Source organism: Melospiza georgiana, chromosome 28, assembly GCF_028018845.1.
Source record: "Melospiza georgiana isolate bMelGeo1 chromosome 28, bMelGeo1.pri, whole genome shotgun sequence".
Classification (NCBI taxonomy): Eukaryota; Metazoa; Chordata; class Aves; order Passeriformes; family Passerellidae; genus Melospiza; species Melospiza georgiana.
This window is the reverse complement of record NC_080457.1, coordinates 3196146-3223421: the sequence shown is the minus strand read 5'-3', so window position 1 is coordinate 3223421 and position 27276 is coordinate 3196146. Positions and strand designations below refer to the sequence as shown.

General features: G+C 49.8%; 1 protein-coding gene across 1 annotated transcript; it reads right to left on the bottom strand.

The window, feature by feature from the left end:
• Nucleotides 1-3696: 3696 nt before the first annotated feature.
• RND2 (Rho family GTPase 2) lies at nt 3697-21271 on the bottom strand. The gene is made up of 5 exons (XM_058041940.1): nt 21136-21271; nt 20968-21055; nt 11165-11274; nt 6605-6739; nt 3697-5090 (listed from the first exon to the last, which is right to left on the bottom strand). Exons 1-5 carry the CDS (start codon nt 21235-21237, stop codon nt 4842-4844), a joined length of 684 nt encoding a protein of 227 aa, XP_057897923.1. The 5' UTR covers nt 21238-21271; the 3' UTR covers nt 3697-4841.
• Nucleotides 21272-27276: the final 6005 nt, after the last annotated feature.

The following is a 27276-nucleotide window of genomic DNA, read 5'->3' as shown; positions in this document are numbered from 1 at the left end:
GTAGGACTTTTTGGCTCCTGTCCAATTGGTTATCCTTAAGTTTGAGGTGAAGTCCCCCAGGTCCTATGAGGTGAAGTCCCCCAGAGCCTATGAGATGCCTTTTTTTGCTAATTGAGAAGAGAAACTTCTGGGCTTATTTCCTTTTTAAGGAGACAAAGGATAATTGTGTCACTCCATCAACAGGGGACACGTTCCTGCAGCTGCCTGTCCCTGGCTGTCCCCGCCCTGCTCCCCATGGCTGGGGAATGCTTTTTTGGCAGGACACCTGCACTGGCAGTGCTGCTCATTAATTTTCCTGCAGGCACTAATTATGGGCCTCGAGTCCCCCTCAGTTGCTGTGTGTTTCATGTGTCAGTTCCATTTCTTCCATCTGCTTGTTTTTGTTTCTCTCTTTCCTGTGCTGACTCATCTGCCCGAGCCAGGCAGCTCCTTGGCTGTGCCTCTGGGGAGCTCTGCAGCAGCAGAGAATTTACAGAGTTCACAAAATTCACAGAATCACAGAATCACCGGGTTGGAAAAGACCTTTAAGATCATCGAGTTCAACCCAGCCCCAACACCTCAACCCAACCCTGGCACCCAGAGCCACATCCAGGCTTTGTTAAACACACGCAGGGATGAGGACTCCACCACATCCTTGGGCAGAACATTCCAGAGCTTTATCACCTTTCTGTAAATATTTCTTCCTAAAATCCAACCTAAATTTCCCTTGGTGCAGCTTGAGTCTGTGTGGCTCCTCCATCCCCTGCCTGTGGGTCCAAGGCTTACCCCATTTTTAGGTTACCTGGTGCTTTTGGACAGAACTGTGATGCTTGGGAGTGGGGGCCATGGCCACGTTCCCCACACACCTACTGCTAATTTTTTGTCCTGAATTACCTGCCATTAATTCAGCACGTTCTTTGGAGCTGTTCCCATGCTGACAATCCCAAAACTTCCATTTTCTACTTTTCTATCTACTCCTATTTATGTATTTTTTTCATATATATATATATATATATATACAGACACAATATATATATATTATGTGTATATATATATACACACATATATAGAGGAATACATATACACTATATATATCTATAATACACTATATATATCTATATAATCTGTATATATATATAGATATTTATATCTATATATCTATAACTATTTTTTCATATATAGAGACATATCTATACATACAGACACAGTATATATATTATGTGTATATATATACACATACATATATAGGAATATATTTCCACACTATATATCTATATCTATATCTATATCTATATCTATATCTATATCTATCTATCTATCTATCTATCTATTTATATTTTTATCTAGTTCTATAACTATATTTTTTCATATATATAGACATATATATATACAGACACAATATATACATTAGGTATATATATACACATATATAGGGATCTATATATATGCACTATATATCTATATATATCTGTATATATCTATCTATCTATATATTTATATCTATATCTATATATATAAAACTATATTTTTTCATATATATAGACATATATATACAGACACAATATATATTATGTATATATATACACACATAAATAGGGATCTATATATATACACTATATATATCTCTATATATCTATCTATATATCTATCTATATATCTATATTCATATCTATATCTCTACAACTATATATCTATATATAGATAGACATAGATGTCTATATATCTATATATAAATATAGATATAATATATACATACACAAAAGACTCCCAAACTTCTCCCAGCAGGCTCTGTTTTGGTTTGGAGGAGAAGGGACCCAACAATGAGTTCATTTGCTCTGTCCTGTGGTTGTGGCTCTCCTTTTCTCCTTCTGACTTTATTCTTTTTTTTTTTTTTTTTTTTTTTTTGCCTTTTCTATTCTTCCTTTGATTTTGCTTCCTGTTTTGTCTTGTTTATTCCTCTGTAGAGAAGGAGAGTGAGGGAGAGGAGCTCCTTTGAAAAGTCTGGTTAAATGAGCTACTGTGGGAGGCCAAACACTCTCTATTAGACAAGAAAGCTGGTGCAGAAGCAAGTGCCAGAATATTAAGCTGCTTTTTGAATTTTGGCTGCAGAGAGCAGCCTTGGAGGGGCAGAGGAGGGGACAGGGACTCTCATTTGCCCAGAATTCAATCCCACTCTGAAGCCACAAGCCCAAGCCTCCAAAAAAGGCTCCCAGCAGTTCATGTCTGGGTTGTATTCAAGGCTGACAGATGAATGCTTTGGGTTCAGCTCAGCTGTGGCAGCATTTGCATTTTGGCTTTCATCAGCTTCTCATGAGCTGGCTGCACATTCCTGCGTCCAAACCTCCTCTGGACATGTCTGCATCTGAGTCTGGTCCTGCTCACTCTGGCAGAATGCACATTTTTTTGGCTGATACAAATTTATTTTTGTATTTATTTTTTTTTTTTTGGCTGTTCTAGAAGCAGCTGGGCACAAATTACTTTCACTCCAATGTCATTATTATTTTCATACCACAGTTAAAGCTGTGCTGAGGGTGGTGTGAGGTGAGTAGTAATGAAACTTCCCTCCAGCACAGAAAATAAATTAACAAAACCAGAACAAGAAGCTTTCAAGGAAGATCCCATCCTTGTCCCTGTGGGACTGGTGCTCCCACAGGTGAGCTAACAAGTTAAGGTAGAGCCAGCACAAGTTTAAACTGATCAGTGACCCAGGAACTGCTTTTGTAGGGACTGGCACATTAAAGTCAAACTGCTTTTGTAGGGACTGGCACATTAAAGTCAAACTGCTTTTTATATTAAACTGAAACTGCTTCTGTAGGGACTGGCACTTTAAATTCAAACTGCTTTTTAGGGACTGGCACATTAAAGTCAAACTGCTTTTGACATTAAATTCAAATTGCTTTTGTATGGACTGGCACTTTAAATTCAAACTGCTTTTGTAGGGACTGGCACTTTAAATTCAAACTGCTTTTTAGGGACTGACACTTTAAATTCAGAGCCTGAGAGCTCTGTAAAAGGGACTGCACTTGCTGTATGATGAGGAAAGAAGGAAGCCCCAGTGGCTGTGGGACATGAGATGGTGAGAACACCTGCAAACAGGTTCTGAGGAATGAGCAGTGACTCCTGTGTGCATCTGACTGCTACAGTCCAAGATTTGGGATCTGGTTCTGTCCAACAAGGCTCTGAGGAATCCAGAGAGTGCAAGAAAAGCATCAAGAGGCTGAGGGCTGCTCTCCATACACTGCATTGCTCAGTTCCTCCTCCTCCCAGACTGCAGATGGGGTTTTCATGCTCTTTCAGCCTGCTCACAGCACAAGTGTCCAGTCACTGATAGAGCTTTTCTGGTGCTGGTAAATCAGCAGCTCCAAAATCCCCCAAAATGCCTTCACTGTGCAGCTGGGTGTGAGAGCAGACACAGAACACTGAGTGAAAAGCTGAAAGGACACAGACAGCTCCTGGCAGCTCAGGCAGCTGAATCAGGCAGAGAGAACCTGCAAATGCTGCACAACACTGCAGGAGCCAGGACAGAGGGAGAGGCTGCTCAAGGCAGGTGTTTCAGCTCCAAAATGAATACATGCAGATAAATCCTCTGGGTTTTTTCACTGAAGGAGGTGCACAAGTGCTGGAGAGAGACATCAGGACACAAAGGTAAGTTGAGCAGTAAGAGGTTTTGAGAGGATGTGTGGTTTGAGTTAAAAATGAACACAGCCAAGCACCACAGATTTTCCAATCATGTTTATTTTTCCTGTAGCCCACAGACACAGTTGGATCTGGCAACAGAGCAGATTCTATTTTTCCATAAAGTGTCCATGTGACATCAAGCCCAGGCTAATACTGTCATCAAAGGCATTCAGAGGGGGCAGCAGCAGAAGCAATGGGAGATGCTGGGAGGAGGCCAGACAGCAAGGCACAAGGGCAGGGAGCACCTCCTCTCCCACTGCCACAGCAGAGACAGGGTGCAGATATGCATAAAGGCATTTTCCTCATCAATACCAGACAAACACAGCACCATGCAACACAGCCTGCAGCTGGAAGTGGGTGGGGAGCAGGATAAGGATTGTTATTGCAGTTCTTGTTGGGAGCTGTGTGTGCAGGGCAGGGGGAGAGCCCAGGGCTCAGCAAAGCTCCCCAGGGGCATTTGCTTGCTGGAGGGAACCACAATCCTCAGGGTGCACCTAGTGGGACACACCTCTCCCTCAGAGCCAGATCCACCTTTCAAATGCAGTTTGAGTACCTGAAATGCTGTGGGAAGAGACATCTGTGTGTTTTCCTTGCAGGAGGTGGGCTGCTGTGGCGTCTCATCAGGTTGAGGTTCCTTCCCAGCCCTCCCTCCCAGCTCTGGCCCACACCTGCACCCTGCTGTCCAACAGCATCACCTCAAACATCATTTCCCTTCTGCAGGGAGATTGGAGGAACACCTTCTCCTGACCACACTCTGCTGCTCCAAATCCCCCTCCTCCCTCCAGCCCAGGTCCCACAGAGCCCCCAGCCCAGGCTGTGTGTGCTGTAGAGCTGCACAGAGCAGGGCCTGGGCTGTGGGTACAGGAGGGTGGCACACACATACACACACACACGTGGCATCGCTCCCTTTGACTTTGTTTCACCCAGCCACAAACCTTCCAGCACCAGAATCCTCCTCTGCCGAGTGGTTCCTTCATCCCAAGCAATCTGCACAGCAGCAGAGAGTCTCCACAGTGCAGGGCAACTCGTGCAGCCCTGCTGGCAGCTGGCACCTTTGCTCAGCCCTGGAGACTGAGAGAAAGGCTTTGGAAAGGCAGGGCAGCTCCTGCAGCCAGCACCACGCCCTTGTCTCAGCCACTCACTGTACAAATGGACAACACACACGCATTATTTACAGCCCGTTCTCACATGATGGAGCAGCTCTTGGCTCGGTCTTTCCTCATCTCTGTGTCACTCAGGAAGTCTGTCCTGCCAGGCATCTGTGACGCCCGCTTCAGTCCCCGCTTGGAGTTGCTGCGTTTCAGGTTCTTGTGCACCCTGTTGACCGAGGCCAGCGTGGTCAGGTGGAACACGTCCCTCACGCTGTTCTCTGACACCTTGGAGGAGCATTCTGCATAGGCCACTGCCCCAATCTGCCGTGCCAGCGCGCTGCCCTGCGGCCAGAGAGAGCAGCACAGAGGGGACGGGGTTAGGGCACCGAGGAGCAAGTGTAAAAATGTGCATTTTATTGGCTTTTCGCATTAAAATGGTTATTAAAACGAATACCGTTAGGAAAATTAATCCACAAAATGTGTATCTTATGATTGGCTTTTCGCATTAAAATGAATACTGTTAGGAAAATTAATCCACAAAATGTGTATTTTATGATTGGCTTTTCGCATTGAAATGAATACTGTTAGGAAAATTAATCCACAAACACCGGAAGTTTATGTCCAAAAAGGAGGCATTTTTACTTCATTCAAATAAAGGGACAAGCCATGGGGCATTGTCCTGGGATCTCTCAAATTTTTGGGGGACTCAGCCTCCCTTTTTCTCCCAATTTCCCTTCTCTCTTTCCCCATTGGCTGAGGCACTTGAGAGGTAAAAAATTCCCAATACACCTGATACTGAAGATTTCCCTCTAATGTATAACCCTCCCTTAAGTTAGGAGAATTAACCCACAAACATCAGAGGTTTATGTCCAAAAAGGAGGCAGAAGAGTACTTTTGCTTTATTTGAATAAAGGGAGAGGCCATGGGGCATTCCCCTGGGATCTCTCCAATTTTTGGAGGATGCTGTCACTGTGATATTTTATGAAAAATCCCTTTGCCAGGATCTTTTCTCCTGAAAAGCTGGGAAGCTTCAGCTTCTCCATGTTTTGCTGCTCTGGAATGTGATTTGGAGAACTGTTTACCCAGCATTTGAATTTTCTTTAATTAATGGCCAATCACAGCCAGTCTGCGTCGGACTCTCTGAGTCTGTCACAAGATTTTATTATCATTCCTTTCTAGCCTTCTGATGTCTCCTTTCTCTTTCTTTAGTATAGTTTTAGTATAGCATTTTTAATATAATATATATCATAAAATAATAAACCAGCCTTCTGAAACATGGAGTCAAGATTCTCATCTCTTCCCTCGTCCTGGGGACCCTCAAACACCACTACAGGACTCAGCCTCCCTTTTTATCCCAATTTCCTTCTCTCTTTCCCCAATGGCTGAGGTACTTGAGAGGTAAAAATTCCCAATACACCTGATACTGAAAATTTCCCTCTAATGTATAACCCTCCCTTTTAATTTTTAATTCTTATGGAATTTAAGGGTTTTTCTACCCCATTGTTTCCTTCATCTTTCAGTGTCTAATTTCATTTATCAGCAAACCTGAAGTCACTGGGAGCAGAAAGAGCTGCACTGAACTGGAGATGCAGAAGGACAACACTCCCCTTTAGCCAGTCCAGCCTGTCAAATCAGGCACTTCCACCTGCTTTGAGGAATGACTTTTTTGGCCACTAAATGGCTGGCTGCCCAGCAGAGCATCAGGAACTGGGTCTTCTAGAGCTGGGGACAAGAGTGGTGGAAACAAGAACAGCTCCAAACCCCTGAGCCATGACCAAACCATCAGCAGACCAAGGCTTGGGTGCAGGGGGTGGCAGGGCAGAGCTGTCCCCTCCCTGGGCACTGCCCAAACCCACCTGCTCGTGTGTCACGGGGATGAGGCGCTGCTTGGAGAGCTCCCTCAGGGTGTTGAGGTCTGTCCTCATGTCCAGCTTGCAGCCCACCAGCACGATCTTGGCGTTGGGGCAGAACTCCTGTGTCTCCCCTTGCCACTGTGGAGGAAAGGACAGGTTCTGGTTGGTGTGGCTTTTCCAAGCAGGGGGTCACAACTGTTCAAACACTGATTAGCACATCAGGGCTCTTTAATGACTGCCACTGTCAAGGATGGAATGGCCAAAGTACCCTTCATGCCTGCCTGCTCCAGATTATTGCTCAAATCTGGGACCCCAAGGGTCAACAGGGCCAGTGGAGAGCTCTTTGCACACTCACACACTATTCATTAATGGGAGCCACCACACCATAATGTTAAAGACATCATGATGTTCAGAGCATAGCTACAGCCAGGGAAATTAAGAATTGAAGCAATGGAAAGAGAAGGCCAGGGCAAACATCCATGTCCTTCATACAAATGACTCTTTTCAGAGCTCCCAAAGTGAATGCCTGATGTCAGCTGTGTCTGCAGCAGTAAATAAATCCATCACCTGTGACCTCCCCCGGGGGGAGACCTGCACAGCTCCATCAGCATGTCAATGCCCCAGTCACTTATCTAGTGGTGCTGAAGTAGAGAGCAGATAATAAATAGAGATTACCCCCAGCTGAAGTGTCACTTGGAATTAGCAATTTCCTGCTACAATAACTCAGGGCTGAGGTCCACTCTGGGCAATTAGAAGCAGAAAGAAAACCAAGCCACCAAGCCCAGTGTTCACAACCTCGTGGGGAAGGGAGGGCTAAAAACCACCCAAATGTCATTCAACCAGTATCAGACTAAAGCCACTGCAAAATATGAAAGACCTTATTTTCTATCAGGAGATTGTCTTAGGTATCTGTTTGCCAAGACCTCAGGTACCCCCAGCCCCTGAGCAGGTCATGGTGCTGCAGCCACAGACCTACCCAACCTCACAATGAACAGACCCACTTCTTTTGGAGCTCTCACTCTAATTTATATGCAGAATGTAAAAAAATCTTTTTTTTTTTTTTTTTATCAGGAGATTGTCTTAGGTATCTCCAGGAATTTGCTTGCCCCAGGACTTAGGCACCCCCAGCCCCTGGGCAGGGTTCTGGAGGTCATGGTGCTGCAGCCACAGACCTACACAACCTCACAATAAACAGACCCACTTCTTTTGGAGCTTTCACTCTAATTTATGTGCAAAATATGAAAAATCTTTTTTTCTATCAGGAGATTGTCTTAGGTGTCTCCAGGTATCTGCTTGCCAAGGACACTGACTCCCCAGGATTCAGGCACCGCCAGCCCCAGAGCCACACAACCTCAGAATGAACAGACAGACCCACTTCTTTTGGAGCTTTCACCCTAATTCACGTGAAGGATTTGAGCTACAAGGCCTGTCACACCTGGCAGAGGGCTCTGCAGTGACACAGGGCTCCCTATTCTATGGAGAGAGCTGTGACCTCTTCCTGCATGACTGACACCTCTGGGAGCCCAAACCCTGTTGTGCTATCAAGACTTGTCAGGACCAAAGCACCACTCCATGAAATCTTGTTCTGCATGAAAGGCAGAGCTGCTTGCTTGCACTCCCCTCAGATGCCTCTGCCCCTTCAACTGTACATGCTGTACAGCAGCCCAGGCATCAGAGGGGAGGCATTAATAAAGATTTCCTCTGCTGGATTTTTGCCTGAGGCTTGAACAGGAAATGTTATTTTCCTTATTTGCCTGATATCACAAGCTAAAACCCATTTCAGCTTCATGGTGTCTTAGGAATTTTCCTCGCTGCCATAAGGCTGTGAGCCTGCACCAAAGGAAACAAGGCATCTACTCAGAGGCACTTAAGAAATCCCCTGGGATTTAGGGTTTATTTTAAGTTACCATATCAAAAAAACATTGCCTAGCAGCACTCCAAACATCTGTGAGGCTGTACAGGGAAAGCCATGCACTGAGCAGGGTGGACTCACATGAAGAGTGTGCAGAGAGACAAGTAACTCCCAGCCCCACCTAATTATTGAGAGGTTTGTATTTCATTAAGGTCCAAGTGATTCACTTGCATTATTATTCTGCTGACTCCCAAGCTGAGCAGTGAATTCTTTGAGTCCACATGAAACACCCTCCCTCCACCCAGCCTGCTTGGTACCCAGGACCTGCTCTGGAAGGCAACACTGAGCCATTGACCAATTTATCTGAAGGGTCTTTGTCCCCTCAGCAGGACACTCCTGAGACAAAGCCCCACTTCTGAGCCCTCCCAGCAGCTGAGTCAGAGGCACTTGCTTCAGCACATTTGGCAAAATGTGGAGAGGCCAAGAGGCCAGGCAGCACAATGTGCCATGTTCAGGCCGTGGCCATTCCAGCCCTGGGGCTCTCTGAGGAGAACAGCCATGGGAGCTGCTGCTCTGTGGTGCTTTTCATGCCTTGGTGTCCCAGAGAGTGTCACAAACGAGATACCAGCCCCCCAGGACAGGATGCAGCTGCCAGATGCTGTCCTGCACAGCACAACCACACACCCTGAATTCCTGCACAGCACAACCACACATCCTGAATTCCTGCACAGCAGAACCACAGCTCCCTGAATCCTGCACAGCACAACCACACACCCTGAATTCCTGAATTCCTGCACAGCACAACCACAGCTCCCTGAATCCTGCACAGCACAACCACACACCCTGAATTCCTGCACAGCAGAACCACAGCTCTGCTCCCTGAATTCCTGCACAGCAGAACCACAGCTCTGCTCCCTGAATTCCTGCACAGCACAACCACACATCCTGAATTCCTGCACAGCAGAACCACAGCTCTGCTCCCTGAATTCCTGCACAGCACAACCACACATCCTGAATTCTGGCACAGCAGAACCACAGCTCTGCTCCCTGAATTACTGCACAGCAGAACCACACACCCTGAATTCTGGCACAGCACAACCACAGCTCCCTGAATTCCTGCACAGCACAACCACAGCTCTGCTCCCTGAACTCCTGCACAGCAGAACCACACACCCTGAATTCTGGCACAGCAGAACCACACACCCTGAATTCTGGCACAGCACAACCACAGCTCCCTGAATGCATGGCAGGAAGCAGGGCACAGCAGGACCAAGAAAACCATTTATCCTCCTTCCTCTGAGCAGCATTTGGGGCTGCTGGACTTCACCCCAGCTCAGAGGAAAGCCTTGTGTGGGACCTTCTCCCAGAAGTGACCCACTGGGGACCAGCCAGGGGTGCCCCACAGCAGATCCCCAGCCCTGAGAGGCTCTCTGGGACCTGCCAGCTGCAATATCAGCTCTGCTGAAAGGAGCAGGTAGGAAATTTCAGCTGCTCCCAGTGCCAGGGCAGGCTTAGGGCCCTGCCTGCTCTCCAGGCCAGTGGCATTGTGCCATCTCAGCTCAATAATTCACTTCAAATTCAGCACCACAGCTCATCATTTCTGTTGACGAGCTCTAGAGAACTGATTGCTGTCTTTTTCACTGTGCAGATGCTGAACTGAGGGGAGAGCCAAAAAACTGAGCACTCTGCTTGCTTGGAAACAGGCACCAGAGGCTCCTTCCCAGCTGCTGCAGGCCATCCACAGCCACTGGTGGTTCTGCTGAGAGATCCACTGCTGGTTCTGCTGACAGAGATCCACTGGTGGCTCTGCTGACATAAAAAAATAGAAAAATGTATAAACTAATACTGTGAAAGAAATTGTAGACTTTAAAATTAAGCACCTGACAACATCTTTTTAGGATTTGTGTTTCACAGCTGGAGCCTGATCCTGCGAAAAAGCCAATTTCTGTTATGTAAGTGGACTTCTCTAAACTGCAATCCTAAGCTGTAAAATTAAAATTGTGCTATCTATTTTGCAAGGGTTTGGCCTCAAATGGTAGAACCTTGCCAGATATTTCTTCTTTAATTAGATTGATGAGAATGTCTGGCCTCATGGCCTTGCCTGGAGTTCCTGTGCTCAGAGGAGGATGGTCGGGTGCTCTGCTTGGTGTGTGCAGAATGCAGAATATTTCCATTTGGAAAGGAACCTAGGGGGTGGTGGCAGCTTGCAGCATGCGTGTGGGGTCTGTGTTCACACCCACAGATGTGGGGGCAGCAATGAACAACAGCAACCCGAGACGGGGGCCAGAGCTCTGACCCTGATGAGAGCCTCAGGTCCACCATGGTGGGGCAGAGCACCCCATGGCTGCTGGCACTCACCTTTTTGAGCACATTTTCCAGGGTTTGAGGCCATGGTGGGGCAGAGCACCCCTCTGGTTGTTGGACACACCTTTTTGAGCATATTTTCCAGGGTTTGAGGCCATGGTGGGGCACAGCACCCCTCTAGCTGCTGGCACTCACCTTTTTGAGCACATTGTCCAGGGTTTGAGGGCATGGTGGGGCAGAGCACCCCATGGCTGCTGGCATTCACCTTTTTGAGCACATTTTCCAGGGTTTGAGGCCATGGTGGGGCACAGCACCCCTCTGGCTGATGGAACTCACCTTTTTGAGCACATTTTCCAGGGTTTGAGGCCATGGTGGGGCACAGCACCCCTCTGGCTGATGGAACTCACCTTTTTGAGCACACTGTCCAGGGTTTCAGGGCGGCTGATGTCAAAGCAGATGAGCACAGCGTCCGAGTCGGGGTAGGCCAAGGGCCGCACGTTGTCGTAGTAGGCCGAGCCTGTGGAGAGGAGCAGGGTCAGTGTTAAAATAAAATTCTGGTTTGAAAGAGACCACATGCCATAAGTTCACCAGAACTGGATTAGCAGAGGATTTTAGTTCCTTTGTTTAGGCATGGAAGTCAGATGTTTTGTCCTTGTTTTCTTATATTTACCCCTTGACAGAGTGAAGAGGCAAGTTTTACATCCCTCTCCCTGCCTGGTGAGCATCTGGCAAGTGCTGCTGATGCAGGAGGGCTCAGCCTGGCTCACCACTCAGCCTGGATTCCATCACCCCTCACAGCAGAAAGGTGGGGCTGAGAGAACACAGCAAATGCTGCTGCCGGGTTTGTATCCTCCCTTGCTATCTTCATACAGGAGAGCTTGCTCACAAAGGTGGTGAGAATTTGTGACAGGTACAAATGGATTGCCTTCTTTCTGGATTTGTGCTGGGAAAAGTCAGACAGATTCTTTTTGGTGTATAAAAGAAGTGACAGCGTTTGGTGAATGAGCTATAAATGGAAGGGGATGATTCTGCATTCCACAGGAGCTCTGTGAGCAGGCAAAGAGCCCAGCCTGAATCATGCACTTCTTATATTTCTGTATTTCTTCTACCACACACACGTGCACACACACACCCCTTCAATGCAAATTTCAGGCAGGAAGGTCACTGTGCCACAGCATTTTTATTTGCCCTGCACTCTGCTGGCGAGTGCAGACACCTCAGCAAACACTCATGGAGCAATCAGCCTCACTATATAAAACCAAAGCAGTGGTTTTAAGTAGCAAAGACAAATCACTTAAAACTTCCTGGAGGGATGAGAAGCAGATTTTATTTATGGGAAGAGGAAACAGAGAGAGCAGAATCCTGTTGAATCTGCCTCCTCCAAAAGCAGGATTGCCATCCTGGGCTGAGGAAGCCAGACCTGCCTCCTGCTGCAGCTCCTTGGGATGTCAGGAGCTGGCACTTTCCCACCCCAGGAGAAAGGTGCAGCCCAGGTGTCAGGTGGCTCCTCAGTGAAACTCAGCACCTGATGAATGATGGATGATGGTGGCTTATGTGTCTGGAAGGATGGAAATCTGCCTGGGCTGGGCACCAGAGGAGAGTGGGCTGATTCTCTGCAGGTCCTGTGTGCACAGGGGCTCAGTCCCCCAGCACAGCACAGCTGGAGCTCTGCAAACACCTGGGCAGCAGAGCCTGATGCTCCTCTGGGTTGTGCCCAGAGCCCACATGGGGCAGGCTGAGGGCTTGGTGGAGCCTCCCCAAACCCTGCCCAGTGCCAGGGACTGGCCATGCAGCTCAGACCATGGCACCAACCACAGCAGAGCTCCAGGGCTGTGACCAGCCAGCCCCTGCCACTCCACACAGCCAGGGGAAGCTGCTCTGGATTTGATGTGCAATTGGATTCCCAAAAAATTGGCTCCTGGTGTCTCCAGCTGTTACAGCCAGCCCAGAGGAGCAAAGGCACCTGCAGCCCCTGCAAAGTCACTGGGTAGGGAAGGGGTTTGGAACAGCACAGAAGAAACAGATCCTGACCTCTGCAGAGCCCAGCCCTCTTCCTAGAGGGAAAATCAAGCTCCCTAATGGAATGGAGCCAGTCCCTGTGGCATCTTGGGCAGCTCTGGGGACAGGGATGCCAGACAGGCAGGCAGGGTGAGCCAGGGTGCAGAGGTTTCTGAGCTCTCCTCAGGCTCACACCTGGCAGGGTCACAGCACTCCCCATGGCACAGCCACATGAGCCAGCCCTGCCCAGCCCAGGGCTGCTCTCACAAGCAGCACCAAGCAGTGCTGAGCTCCCCTCTGAACAGGCTCTTCTGTTTGCCACGAGCTGGGAGCACAGGACAGGAGATCCAGGGCTGATCTGCATGCCTGAATCAGCCCAGCCCTTTATCTGAGCCCTGCCCTCTCCCCCATGCACACAGAGCTCTCTGCCTCCAGACAGGGGCCCTGGTGCTGGAGGAAACGTTCCCACGCACATCCTCTCCCTGCAGCTTCTCAGCTTTACATAAACACTTGAGATAAATCTACCCCCTCCCAGCCAAGGAATGCTCCTTTTGTAGGGGCAGCTTTGGCTCATTCAGCACAGACAGTGCCACAGCAAACTGTATCATAGCAACCCGCTGCTCCTCAGCAGCCAGCCAGCTCCTCAGGGCTGCTGCAGCCCCCCCAGACCCCACTGGACCCCCACAGACCCACCCTAGAGCCAGGAATCCTGCCAGGAGTCCTGCTCTCATCACCTGGACCACAGGAGGGACTCCCGTGCTGAGGGAAGGGAAGCACGAGGTAAAGAACCTGATTTTTTCAAATGAGATCAGAATTTGCTTCACATTCATTACCTGCAAAGAGCAGGAGTCACCCTTGGCACCTCAGCTGGCATTCAGCAGCTCCTGCCCACCTCAGTGCTGCCCTGTGGGGCAGAGGAGCTGCATTGCTCCCGGCCAAGGTAATCCCCAGTTTGCTCTGGAGACATCTCTACTGAATCAGGAAATTCTATTACTTTTTCATTGCATTTGACAACTAAAACAAACCACCAAAACAACACCCCCTCCCCACCCCAAAACCCCACCTAAACAACCCAAAAAAGCCAGAGCCTTCAAATCCAGCTCTCCAGTTTTATGGATTATGAGCACTTGACACCTTACAGATCCTCCAGCAAGACACTCCAGAGACCACAGTCTGGCAATTCCACACACACACACAAGGAGCCCAAGGCTGGTGTGTCTGCAGATTCAGCCTTCCTTCACTGCATGAGTCATTCTCCCACTTGGCATCCAGGTCTGCAAGAAACAGGACCTAAGTGCATCTGTTCATGATTAAAGAGAAAACTGGAGCAAGCCTACAACCAGCTTAAAAATAAAATTCCCATTGTTGTCTACAACACAAGCACGAGTGGCTCCTCTTTGCCCTTGCCTGGCAGATCCTGCAGTGCCTGGCACTGCAGCTCAGAGATGCCACTCTTGGGCAGGGGGCTGAAATGTGCTGTTTCATCTCCACCAACGTGGTGCTAATCTTCATTTGCTCCTCATTAGGAGTTCTGGAGATGATGAGCCTCTCTTCCATCCAACAATAGGGAAAGCCAGAGTGTTTGCAGAGCCATGATCTGCTCTGCAAGGGGCTCTCACAGCGCAGCTCTGGCTGAAACAGAGATGAGCACTGCCAAGACCTCAATTTCTCAGCAGCACACTTGGGGGGCTCTGAAAGCTCTCCCCAAAGAGGGAGCAGTGCTGAGGCTGCTTTCTGCAGGCACTGCCAAGAGCAGCCTTCATGGAATGAAACACAAACCCATCCCAGCTTTCTACAGGGCTACACTGACAACACAGAGAGCTCTGGGTCACCTCCCCACACAGAGGTGCCAGATGAGCCTTCAGAGATGGCAGAGGATGTGCACCCTGCCAGACAGATCCCAAGAGGGCAAAGCTGCCAAAGCAGGAGCAAGTCAACAGCCCCAGGACTTCCAGAACCTTCTGGCCTGGCTGAACTTTGACATTTGTCTTGCTTGTGGCAACATCACTGCAAACCCCTGAAGTGTAGGAAAGGAGGAAACTGCTCTGTGACATAGAATAAACACTCTTCTGGGAAATGCACAACTGAAAGAAAACCCCAGCTCATCAGTTTGGACGATTAACCTCTGCTCCTAATTCCTACAATGCACGTTCAGAAATGAGTGAATTACTAAAGAGCCCAGCTGGCACACCTTCAGGATGAAGGCAATGCTATTTGCATAGGCTGAGGTGGCATTTCTGGGCCCTTCTCCAGACCTTATTACTGGAAGCCTGCCCCTCAGGAGGAGGCAGTTCTGCTGGATTTACCAGTGGAGGGAGGAATCCCCAGCTCAGGCAGGCACTGAGCTCTCCTGCCCCATCCCAGCCCTGTGTCCTGCCCCATCTGTGGCCACAGAAGCTTGCTCAGCTGCAAACCTCCCTCCAGCAGCTGTGAGGAGCCCCTGAAAGCTCCTGGGGCAGCATCACTGTGGGGGTGTTGGAGGGAAGGGATGAGAATCTTGACTCCATGTTTCAGAAGACTGATTTATTTTATTATATATATTATATTTCAGAAGGCTGATTTATTATTTTATGATATATGTTCTATTAAAAGAAAATGATACACTAAAACTACACTAAAGAGAAAGGAGACATCAGAAGGCCAGAAAAGAATGATAATAAAATCTTGTGACTGCTCACAGCTTCGACACAGCTGGACTGGGATTGGTCATCAAGTAGAACAATTCACATGAGACCAAGCAGAGATGCAACTGTTGGTAAAATCTCCAGACCACATTCTAAGCCATCAGAGAGTTATTGTTTATATTTCTTTTCTGAGGCTTCTCAGGAAAAAAAAAAAAACTAGTGAAAGGGTTTTCATAAAACATGTCAGTGACACATCAGAGGGTGTCTGGCATGGCAGGAGTGGCAGGACTGCCCTCCCAGCCTTTCCACGCCTGCAGCAGCTGAGCAGGGAGACAAATGGGGGTCACAGGTGCCTTCCTGGCACTCCTGCCACGCCACAAGGGCAGCTGGCATCGCCACAACCTGCCTGCCACCCTTCCTGCAGGGGACACCAGGGACCCAGAGGGGCAACAGCACAGGCAGCACGCACAGGGAACAGGGCTGAGGGCTGCATGGACACAATTCTCATGGAGCAGTGCTGCACATTTCAGGGTTACTGCTCACAGGCATCAGATCCCTCCCCAGGCATGTGGCTGCCAGATAAGGTTTCTTCCCACGGGGAAGGCTGGGCCTGTGCACTTGCAAAGTTTAATGGAGTGGAGATTTTTATCTTCAGAATCTGGGGCAAGAGGAGCAGGGAGAGCAGAGCACAGCAGAGAGCAGATCAGCTCTGGGCTGTGGGAAAGGGGTCAGCACCTGAGCTGGGAACAAACCCACCCCACAGAACATTCCTCTTTATTCACAAGGTCACAGCAGCCAGCAGGGCCAGCCAGCTGTCACTAAAAGCAAATGTTCCTCAGCATCCTCACAACTCCCAGGACATCTCATGGCCCCACAGAAGCTTGAGCCTCTCAGATCCGGAGGGGACAAAGGATGGATGATGCCAGAGCAGAATCAGGCTCCATCCCTGAGCCACAGAGCACTGCAGCATGCCCACAGCGTGCTCAACCCAGAGAGGAGATCCTCCTGGGCACTGCCCTGGCATGCCCTGGCATGCCTTCCCAAGGTCCATCCTCCACCCACTTCAGTACCAGCATTTCTGCTGCAACCCTTTAAAGTTCTGTCTGACTGGTTGCTGACCTGCATGGGAATGTGACCCAGCTGTATTTTTAGGATTAGCTACATATTTGTGCTGAGGCACAACACAAGCACGCTGCTTTTAGGCTCTCAGTCTGAACAGGAAGCATGGGAGGAGCTCTTTTGGTATGGAAAGGGCAGCTCCACATTTTCTGTGTGCCTCAGAGTGAAGTCTTTCTGAGACAGGACTTGTTCTTACATTGGGAAGAGGCAGCCATGGCAATCCTGGAGCTGCACCCTGGGAATCCAGGCACAGCCAGCCCCAGCATCCATGGAGATGCCATTGCCAAACTCAGCCCCTTTCAGCTCTCTAATCTCATCAACATTCCTCAGTAGCTCCCTTAAAAGAAGGATCTGTTATCACAGCCCGTGGGTTCCCACACAGGCCATTCCAAGGCAGACTGTTTGCTGAGCACAGGCAGAGAGGAAGGCGGAGGGGGATTTGCAATTCACAGCGTTATTCTTGTCTTGAAAGCACATCTGCTGAAGAGACAGCGGCTGTGGAGAGCTGGCAGGCACACAGCTCTGCTCTGAGCCGGGCAGGGCACTGCTGAACCCCTGAGCACTGACCTCTGCAACGCTGCAGGCTGCAGCAGGCACTGCCACTCTCAAGGTCCACAAAGGACAGTCCCCTCCAGCAGCTTCCCAAGGCAGCAGTGACCTTGTGCAGGGCACAGTGCCAGGCTGGCTCTGCCACTGAGCACTGGCAAAGATGTCCCTGCCAGGAGCAGGCAGCTATAGATGCATCAAGCAGCTCAGTGGCCTCAGATCACTCCTTGCTCTGCCTGCCTGCACTTTGAGGCACAAAAGCAGAGCCTCCTAGCAAAGAAGTCAGTACAGTGTAGGTTCCTCACCATTATTATTGAAAACAGAACAAAAAAAATCCACCCAGATACAGGGTAAAGCCTCAGAGCTGCCAGCAGCACTGCTGCCAACCCTCAAGCATGGCTTGAGCTCCTCTCTCCCCTTGCTTGCACCCAGTGCCAGGGAAGCTCTGCAAAACAGGGCATTGTGACAATCTGTTGGGCACTGGTCATTCCCACCATGGCCTGGCATTGCCAGTGCACCAGTGGGCAGTGCCAGCTCGTGGTGGGAAACACTCCAAGCACAGCTCCCTGGGCCGCAGGTCAGGCTGCTCACTGAGGGCTCTCTCTGCCAGAGACCTGCTGAGCACCTCAGTGGTTCCACTTCCAGCCCCAGACACACTCCCTGATCCCACAGGGAAAGTATTATTACCTCGCTGAGGAGAAGCTCCCTGCCCCTGCACGCCCTGGGGGGAACAATGCTCCCTCCCAGACCTGACGCACTCAAACGAAACTCGAAACTCGCCCACTCCTTGCGGAGCATCGCTAATGATCGCCAGCCATGCACCTTCCTCCTCCTCCTCCTGCCCCAGGAACAAAGCACAAAGCTCATCCTGCCGGTCCGGGGCACCCAGCCCTTTGGGAACAGCACTGCCAAGCCATCAGGCATCCCACTGAACAGGAGTTTCCCCCACCACAAGATCCCAGCCCTGTGCAGAGGAGTTGTTTCTGTGCTGAGCGTGTTCAGCCAACGAAAGAATTTGCCAGAAGAGGAACAAGAAGAGCAGCAAAGCAAAGGCTCAGGAGCAGAGATGCTCCATCCAAGCCCTGCCATTCCTGCTCCATCCAAGCCCTGCACCCCTTCCCTCGCAGACAAGGATGTCAAACTGTTTTTCAGTGGAGGCTTTAGCAAACAGCATGTAGCACTTGGGCACAGCAGGCATGGGACATTCCTGGCATGCTGTGACATGGCACCCCAACCAATTTTACTCCCATGGTCTGAATTGAAACAGAACCAGCAGCTGCAAATGTTGGACACGGGGATTTTCTCCCTGGTGCACGCCCAGAGCTAAGTCTCATTTGAGTCCTAGCAGGTTTCACACTTTTGAAGGATTATCAGCGCTGGAAACTCTCCAAAGTCATCCTCCAGCCCCAAAATACAATGGACAAAGAGTTAAAAGGCATTTAAAGAAAATCAGAGCTCCCAATACAATTTGGGAGCCATTCAGTTCTCCATCACTCCCATCCACTCTGTGTCAATATTCCTCTAATGGGAGCTGCTGCCTGCCAGCTGCCAGTGTCACAGCCTGTGTTTCCCACTTAGGAGGGGTCAATTCAGCTCCAAAGGCTGCATTTTCCAACAGGATGACAGGGCACAGGGAGCAGGCAGCATCCTGGGCTGGACAGGGCTTACCATGGGGATGGCTGAGTGGCCAGGCAGACTGCAGCCACACTCAGCCTTCATAAAGGGAGTTCTCCAGCCAGACTGCACTTTCTCCACCACCCACTGCTGAGAGATGCTCAGCTCACCTTGTGCAGCTTCCAGAGTCTCCAGCTGCTTCCTCAACTAAGTATGGGGTGAGGGAAATTAAGTAAAAATTAAAAAAATATATATATCCACCTCCTCCCTCCAGGAGTCCGCTGATTTCTCATGGAATTTTAGTTCCAATCATTTATCTAAGAGAAGGAGAGCATTTAAAATAGAAAATGTTCCCCTCCTCATGTCAGGATCACCCTTTTTCACTCTTGCTGGGATGGAATTTATCATGAATAATATGAAAAGCAGCTTAAAAGAAAGAGCAGGTACTCCAGGAGAGAAGGGGAAGTGCCCACCAATGCCTGTAATTCTCCATGGGGTGGGCAATGAGCTTCTCCTGATCCCTTCAGCTCAGCTGGTTCAACTCACTATTGTGCAGAACTTCTTTTGCCAAAGCTCCCGTTTATAAGGGCCTCTGAAGGCTAGTGAAAACTCAACAGCACTTTGCAGTCTACAGCTAAAAATTTCAGTTTGATTACCAGGGAAAACTGCTGTCTAGTGCTTTGCAGGATTGTTTGTTAAGAGCTAGCTCCTGTGTATTTCAAATCAAAGGGAATCTATCTGCAAAACTACCTGATGAACTCTATCTACAGCAAAGCTGTTAAAAAGGTCTGACATTTTTCACAGAAGAATCAAAGTCCATTTGTTTTTGGCTGCAGAGACAAATATTGGAAAAACATCTTTTGTCACAAGGGGAAAAATGAGCTTGTGACAGCATCAGATGCAGGTGCCAGATACATCCTTTAAGGACTTTTTATCATGTCCTTTTCTTTAAACATTTGTAAGACCAAAGCAAATCATTCTGGAGGATTCCTGAAAAGCAAACACTTCAAACGTGCTTCTACACCCTGCAAAGATGAAGTTTTTATATCAAACACAGATCCTCTACAGCAAAGCCATTCAGTGCCTAGCAAAGATAACCCACCACATCCCCTCCAAGGCTGCAGAAGCCCAAGTTTGGAACTCCCCCAGCCATGGGGGTGCACAAGCTGTGGGTGAACACTCATGTGCACCCCAGTGACCACCCCTGAGTCCTGGAGCACCCTGAGCAGCTTCAAGGAGCCCTCTGCAGCCCAGACCAGCCAGGATGGTTTCACACATGAGAGTCTCCAAACCAGCCCTGCAAGGGCTTCCATGTACCCACCACTCTGTGCTTCAAGCACAGCTCCTGGTCAAACACCAAGGGCCAACACTTCATTCCCAGGAGCCAGCGTCCTCATGGCTCACATCACAGCACACAGCTTGCCAGCAAAGCTGAATCCAATTCCCATTTTGTCTCAGGGAATAAAAATCAGCAAAGCAAGGTCTCTTAGGTCAGGAAGCTCCAGAAGAAGATTCAAATATATTTTACATGTTTGGGCTTGTCCAAGACTCAGTAAAGCCACTACTCTAGGCAGAACTATGCTAATCCTATAGCTGTCATTTAATGAATGCAAAATTACAGCAAGGAATCTGAATGAACAACAGGAAAAGAAAGTCCTAGGTCATGTTTTCACTTACTACTGCTCTTGGACACTGAGAGCACTTCATTTATCATCAGGATTCCAAAAATTAAGAGACTATGGGGAAAGAGAACCAGCAAGCACACGATGTATATTCATCAGCAGAACACAGCATTCAGCTGCACTGCCCGTACAAAAGGACCCAAAGATAAACCAGAAAGTGCCTGTGAACTTTGCGGGATGCCAGTATTTCCATTAGCTCTGCATCACGCACTCCTCCTGCAACTCGTGCCTCCCCCGGGGCAGGAGCAGGCACAAAGTTTGGGACGGGTCTCGGTGGGCTGGGACAGCCGAGCTCGGCGCTGTGAGCAGAACCACAACCAAGGACACAAAGAGGCAAAACCAATCCGAGCCAAAAAGACGCCAGAGAACCGCGGAGGCTCCGTGGCAGCACCAGGGCACTCCCCCTCCACCAGCACTCCCATTCCTCCCCATGCCCTCCGGCCTCAGGGCTGCAGCCGCAGCCGGTTCTGTTCGCTGTCCCCGCTGCAGGACAAGGGAGCGCCGCCCGCTCGGTGCCCCGGGAGGCTCGCAGGGCTCGGAGCCGCTGCCCCTGCCCCAGCCCGGCGGCTCCGGGAGCGGTGGGAAGGACGAGTCCGGCCCCGCCACCCCCGCGCACCCCCGGCCCACCTGAGGTGTCCCACATGTTGAGCTCGGTGCGCTGCTTGTCGATCTCGAAGCTGGCCGTGTAGTTCTCGAAGACGGTGGGCACGTAGCTCTGGGGGATGAGGGGAGAGCACAGGTGAGCCCGGGGGAGCTGAGGGGAGCCCGGCCCGCCCTCCCGCAGCCCTCCCGCACCTCGGGGTAGCAGTCCTTGGCGAAGACGTGCAGCAGCGCGGTCTTGCCGCACTGCGTGTCCCCCACCACCACGATCTTGCAGCGCGCCAGGTGCCCCTCCATGGTGCGGGGCCGCCGCGCCCGCTCCGCCGCCGCTTTACCGGGCCGGCCCCGGCCTGGCCGCGCCCCCGGCCCCGACGGCACCAACCAGGCGCGGAGCGGAGCCGGCGCTGGGCAGGGCCGAGCCGCCACGGCCGCGGCCCCGGGAGCCGCCCCCCGCCGGCCCCTCCGTCCCGAGGGGCGTCCCCTCTGTGCTGCCGCCGCTTGTCGCCAGCCCCGGGGCACGGCGGGTGGAGGATCCGGGGTGTCCGGGATGGGCCCGCAGCCCCGGGATAGCCCCATACCCCCGGGATGGGCCCGCAGCCCCGGGACGGCCCACAGTCCCGGAATGGGCTCACAGTCCCGGCCCCACAGCCCTGGGATGGACCCACAGCCCCGGGACGGGCTCACATCCCCGGCCCTGCACTGCCCGGGATGGGCCCAGACCCCCGGAATAGACCCACAGCCGCGGGATGGGTTCGCATCCCCGGGATGGGCTCACAGCCCCGGCCCCGCACTGCCCGGGATAGGCTCACACCCCTGGGATGGACCCACGAGCCCCGGGATGGACCAACAACCCCGGGATGGGCTCATATCCCCGGGATGGACCCACGACCCCCGGGATGGACCAACAACCCCGGGATGGACTCATATGCCCGGGATGGACCCACAGCCCCGGGATGGGCCAACAACCCCGGGATGGACCCACACCCCCAGCCCCGCACTGCCTGGAATGGGCCCACATCCCCAGAATGGTCCCACAGCCCCGGAATGGGCCCACAACCCCCGGGACGGACCCACAGCCCCGGCCCCACACTGCCCGGGATGGGCTCAGAGTCCCAGGATGGCCTCACAACCCCTGGGATGGACGCACAGCCCCGGCCCCATATCCCCAGCATGGGCCCACAGCCCCGGGATGGGCTCACAGCCACAGGATGGGCTCAGACCCCCGGGATGGCCTCACAACCCCCGGGATGGACCCACACCCCCAGGATGGGCCCACAGCCCCAGCTCCTTGCTGCTCTCCCTGCCCGGGAGGTGCCCTTTTCACCGGGGCTGCCCAGGGAACGGGAGCTGCTCCCTGAGGAATTCGACAGGAGCAAGTGTAGCCCCACATTTCTCCTCACAGAGAAAAGCAAGGCACAATTCTCCCCAAGAATATTTCTGGGATTTTGCATTCTATGAACCTCAGAGAAAGGAAGCACAATTCTTGTCATTTGTTGTGCCTGTGTTTGTGCAAAAGTAGAATGCAATATGGAGATTATTTACCCACAGTGATGGTGTTTTGTTTCCTTGGCCTGTCCCGCATGTGTGTGTGTGTGTCAGGACTGTCACTGACCGTCACGAGATTCTGGGCAGTGTGAGCACGGTTGAGTGCTCGGCAGATTCAGTTTTAGATGTATAGAATAATATGGTATAAAAGTAATTAATTAGCCTTTTGATATCATTCTCTCCCCTCTTTTGGGAGCAAAAATATCCACTATAAACAGAGACAGCTGGAATTCTGTGCTCAATGAACCCCATATCCCCAATGTCCGTGGCCAAGTGACATCAGCAGGGACAGGGGACTGTGCAGCAGCTGCATGACCCCAGGCTGGCCTCACAGCCCTCTGCAGAGAGGGCAGTGATTTCTGCTCTCCATCCCTCCTTGAGCACAGACAGCACATCTATAAATTACAGGCAGTGATTTTAATTAGCAGGCTTCTCTGCTGCTCGTATTTCGCTGGCCACACTGCAGAAAGATTCACCTAAATGGCAAACTGACAGGCTGCCTGTCAGAAAATGCAGTAAAAATAGACATAAGGAAGACAAAGAAGGCCCGGAGAAAAGGAAATGAAAATGTTTTGGCAGCGAAACAAGATTATTAATGGACTGAGGGGGCAGATTGTTTTTTGCTGAAATCACAGTCATGTTTTGTATATAAATATTGGTGCTGAGCATGATGTTGGGACAAGTAAAGAGCAAAGACAGGGAGCAAGGCATGGGGGGTTGCCCTGCAGGTACCCAGTGGTTTCAGGTGCTTCTTGGCCTTCTGACAACCCTGCCAGCCTTGCCTCCAGGGACACACCAGCCTCAGTCAGCACTTTGGAGCTGATGCCTTCATGTGGTCACAAACCACCCAGGTCCCACTCTCAGGGTGCACCCCTAGGACAGGAGCCAGGTGCAAGCAGGGCTGAAGGTGTGTCTGAAGCACGTTCACCATGGCCAGATGGGAATTCAGTCCCACCTCATCATCACACACCAGAGAAGACCCAAAAGCTGAAGGCATGAGGTGGTCCAAGGAGACAAGGTAGTCCTGGAATCCCTGCATCTCCTGACCTCAGCTGATCTGATTCCTGCATTTTGTGGGCCAGGAGCTGGCTCAGTCAGTTCCTTGCTCTGCAGCTTTGCTGTGGGTTTTGCTGCAGCATCCCTGGGCCTCCCAGCCTTGTCTTAAGCAGAATGATGAGCGACTGTCTCATCCTTGTTTCCTCAACTCTCCCTGGGGAAAGGAGCCTGTGCAGCACTGACAGGTTTTGTAAGGCCTGTAGGGATTTTTTTTTGCCTTATATGTGTGCATGTCACTCCATTTTTATGCAGAAGGATGGAAAGGAAAGTTCATTGTCTTGTGACTGCAGGTAAAGGAGTGCAGGGTATTCCCCAGTGTCACCTGGAGCAGGATTTTCCCTTTTCTGACTGCACTTCACCACGTTTCTCAGCAGGAATTTGGATTTTGCTCCTCACCATCAGATGGTGGAAAGCCTGCTCCAGTGGAGGCAGGACGCTCTCTGCAGGGAGCACTCAGAGCTCTGCAAACCCCACAGCCCCATTTCCCTTCAGGAGAGGGAGAGGCAGCAGCTGCAGGGCACCACCATGGCCGAGCCTCACCTCCCCTGCAGTGCAGGGCACAGTTCACCCCTGGTGAATGTATTCTGTTGCAGGATGTATTCAGCAAGCCTTCATCTTGGTGTGAATTTTCTGAGCAGGCTGCAGAGCCTTGCTGTGGCTGTCACTGAGTGTGGAGAGGCGACAGATGGCTCTCACACATTTGCTCCTGGAAGTGCTTCCCCAGTGGCTGGATCCTCCCTGGCTGATCCACCCCCTCGGGGTCTTAATTGCTATTATGAATTAAATTCATTGGGTTATATTGATGCCATTCTCTGTACAAAGAAATGTGAAGATATTCTGCACTAGGAAAGTACACTGTGAGAAGCTAATTCTCACTGAAGGATCCACAGCCTGAAATTTGGAGCCTGTAACATCTTATTCCGGTCTGCAGATCCCCAAAGTTTGGTCCTGCACAGCCAATCAGAGGAATGAATTTCAAACATGGTGAGCAAGTGAATTATTGAGTGAGCAGTGTCCTGAGGTCTGTCACACAGCCTGGTCCCTGCAAGAAGCACAGACACACCTGGGGAGAGTGCCCTGGTGTCACCCTGGGATCAGGGACAGAGCTCCTGCTCATCACACCATGCAGTGACAGTTTCCTGCATTTTTATGATGATTGTTCACTTTTTACTCCTCTTCTCTTTGACATTTGTCTCAGTGTGCAATGTCTTATTCCCCAGGGACAGAAATAAGGGACACACTTTAGTGTCTCACCAGATCTAGTCTTAAATATCTTTTTGGACTTTTCAAATATGAGAAAGAGCTGGAAACTACCCAGGCCAAGCTGTAGAGTTGCTAACTACGATCTATTGCTAACTATGAGCACTTGGAGTTAAATCATTCAGCCCAGAGGTGTCATTTGATGCTTTCCCCTAGAAGATAAAGAGGTAGAAAAGCAGTAGACTGTCATAGACAGGTAGAAGAATTATAAAATAAAAGCCTTATGAAATCAGGCCTTGCTTTGCTAAAGTTGCTAAAGCTGGCCTGACATTTCTTCTAAATGCAGCTAACAAGCAATTTTCAAGTTCCCATGGACATATATCCCCAGGTTGTTAAATATATTCTGCAAACGAGAAGTTTATTTAACACAACAATCTATTCTGAGGGTGAAAAAAACAAATGCATCTGTGTAAACAATGAAATTTATCCCATGAGAGCCCGCAAAGGAAAAATGTAAACATATCTAGAGAGAGAAAATGTGATAGACACTTACACTAGCCTTTATCATCCAATGAACTGAGTTTCACTGTATTGCTGACCAATTAGGTTCAACACAGTGCCTTTTGATATTTCCTACAAGTATGAGCTTGGTGAATAAAGAATTGGCTTTCTGCAAGAAGAAAATGGAGTCTGGGCTGATTTATTCCAACAGAAGGTGTCCCCAAAGACACGACCGACTCGAGATTAACAGCCTGTCACAAAAGGAGGAGGTGAAACCAGCCAAGCCGACCGCGGGACGGGATTTAGAGATGGAATAAACAAAGATGTGAAAGGGAGATTGCAGCCAGACCGGGCAGAGCACACGAACAGCACAGCACTGGCAGCAGGATCAGCATGGATAGAAATTCAAGGAGCGGATATGCAAAGGAGCAAAAGGGATATGGAAAGCAGCAAAAGGGATATGGAAAGCAGGAAAAGGGATATGGAAAGGAGGAAAAGGGATATGGAAAGCAGCAAAAGGGATATGCAAAGGAGCAAAAGGAATATGGAAAGCAGCAAAAGGGATATGGAAAGGAGCAAAAGGGATGTGGAAAGCAGCAAAAGGGATATGGAAAGGAGCAAAAGGAGTATGGAAAGGAGCAAAAGGAACATGCAAAGCAGCAAAAGGGATATGGAAAGGAGGAAAAGGGATATGGAAAGGAGGAAAAGGGATATGGAAAGCTGCAAAAGGGATATGGAAAGCAGGAAAAGGGATATGGAAAGCTGCAAAAGGGGTATAGAAAGGAGCAAAAGGAACATGCAAAGCAGCAAAAGGGGTATGGAAAGCAGCAAAAGGAACATGCAAAGCAGCAAAAGGGATATGGGAAGCAGCAAAAGGAACATGCAAAGCAGCAAAAGGGATATGGGAAGCAGCAAAAGGTTCCGGCTACGGTCAGCAGCGGGATCAGTGTGCAAACAGCAAAGAGAAGAGGCGGTGAAGCAGAACCGGGGACGAGGTAGAACTTGTGGAATGCACAGAAATGAACACAACAGCTGGAGGAAGGTGAGCAGCCGGTGAGAACAGAACGCGAGCTGCAAACGCCGTCCTGGACCGCAGAGGATGCGCAGCCCAAAGAGCCGCGCAAGGCGAGGCAGCCCAGGAGAGAGAAACCCACAGCGAGCCCTGGGGACAGCAGCGACAAAGACAGTGGTGAGTGAGTGCTCAGCTGCTGGGAAAAACACCAATCGCTTGTTTTTAAGATTTTTTTAAAAGCTTAATAGTAATGAAATGGTTATAAAAATAGTAATGTAATTAGAGTAATAAGAATTTGGACATTTTGGATTAGGACAATATGAGACAATAAAAAACTAAGAGTTACAGACAGTCTGGGTACCTTTTCAGGGCAAAATGAGCCCGAAAAAGGACCCGCGTTAACAGAGGGTTAACCCTTAAAAGCAACAGCATGTTGCATATTCATACACCTCATCCATGATGCATAAATTCCATTCAAACACAGGATTCTGTCTGGTCAGTGTCAACTTCTTCCTCTTAATCCTAAAGTGTCTTCAGGGCTGAGCAAGGTGGGAAAAAGTTCTTTCCTTCTGATAATGGAGCAATAAACTCTCTTTCTCTGAAAGATTCAGGTGTCCTGTGGCTGCTATCTGGTGAGAGTACCTCATTCCTCTTTTTAAAAAGATATCCCACATACATAGTTTCTATTTTAACCTCAAAAGTTACGTTTTCACTACAAAACTACATTTACAGTACTATTAAACTGTTAATACAGCACTACTAATCAATACAACATACTACATGTAGTAAATATCTGCCTAGAGCCATATAATGTGCACTTTTCACATGCTGCTAAGGTGTGGGGAAACAAGGGGCAGGATAGAACCGTGCCGTGGAAATGGCACTTGGAAACATAGAAGTCATGGAAAGAAAGCCCAGCTCTGAGTTTAAAAAGGCAAAATATGCTGGGAAAAGGCATTTTCTACTTTTTTTTTTAAATTATTTTCCCCCTTACGGTGTGTGGTTTTGAGGGTTTGGTTTTT

Coding starts and splice junctions, on each gene's coding strand:
- RND2 (XM_058041940.1), bottom strand. CDS start 21,237: ATGGAGGGGCACCTGGCGCGCTGCAAGATCGTGGTGGTGGGGGACACG. Junction 6,740..11,164: donor TGGACAGTGTGCTCAAAAAG/GTGAGTTCCATC, acceptor TTTCCTCCACAG/TGGCAAGGGGAGACACAGGA. Junction 5,091..6,604: donor TCCCCGTGACACACGAGCAG/GTGGGTTTGGGC, acceptor CTCTGGCCGCAG/GGCAGCGCGCTGGCACGGCA.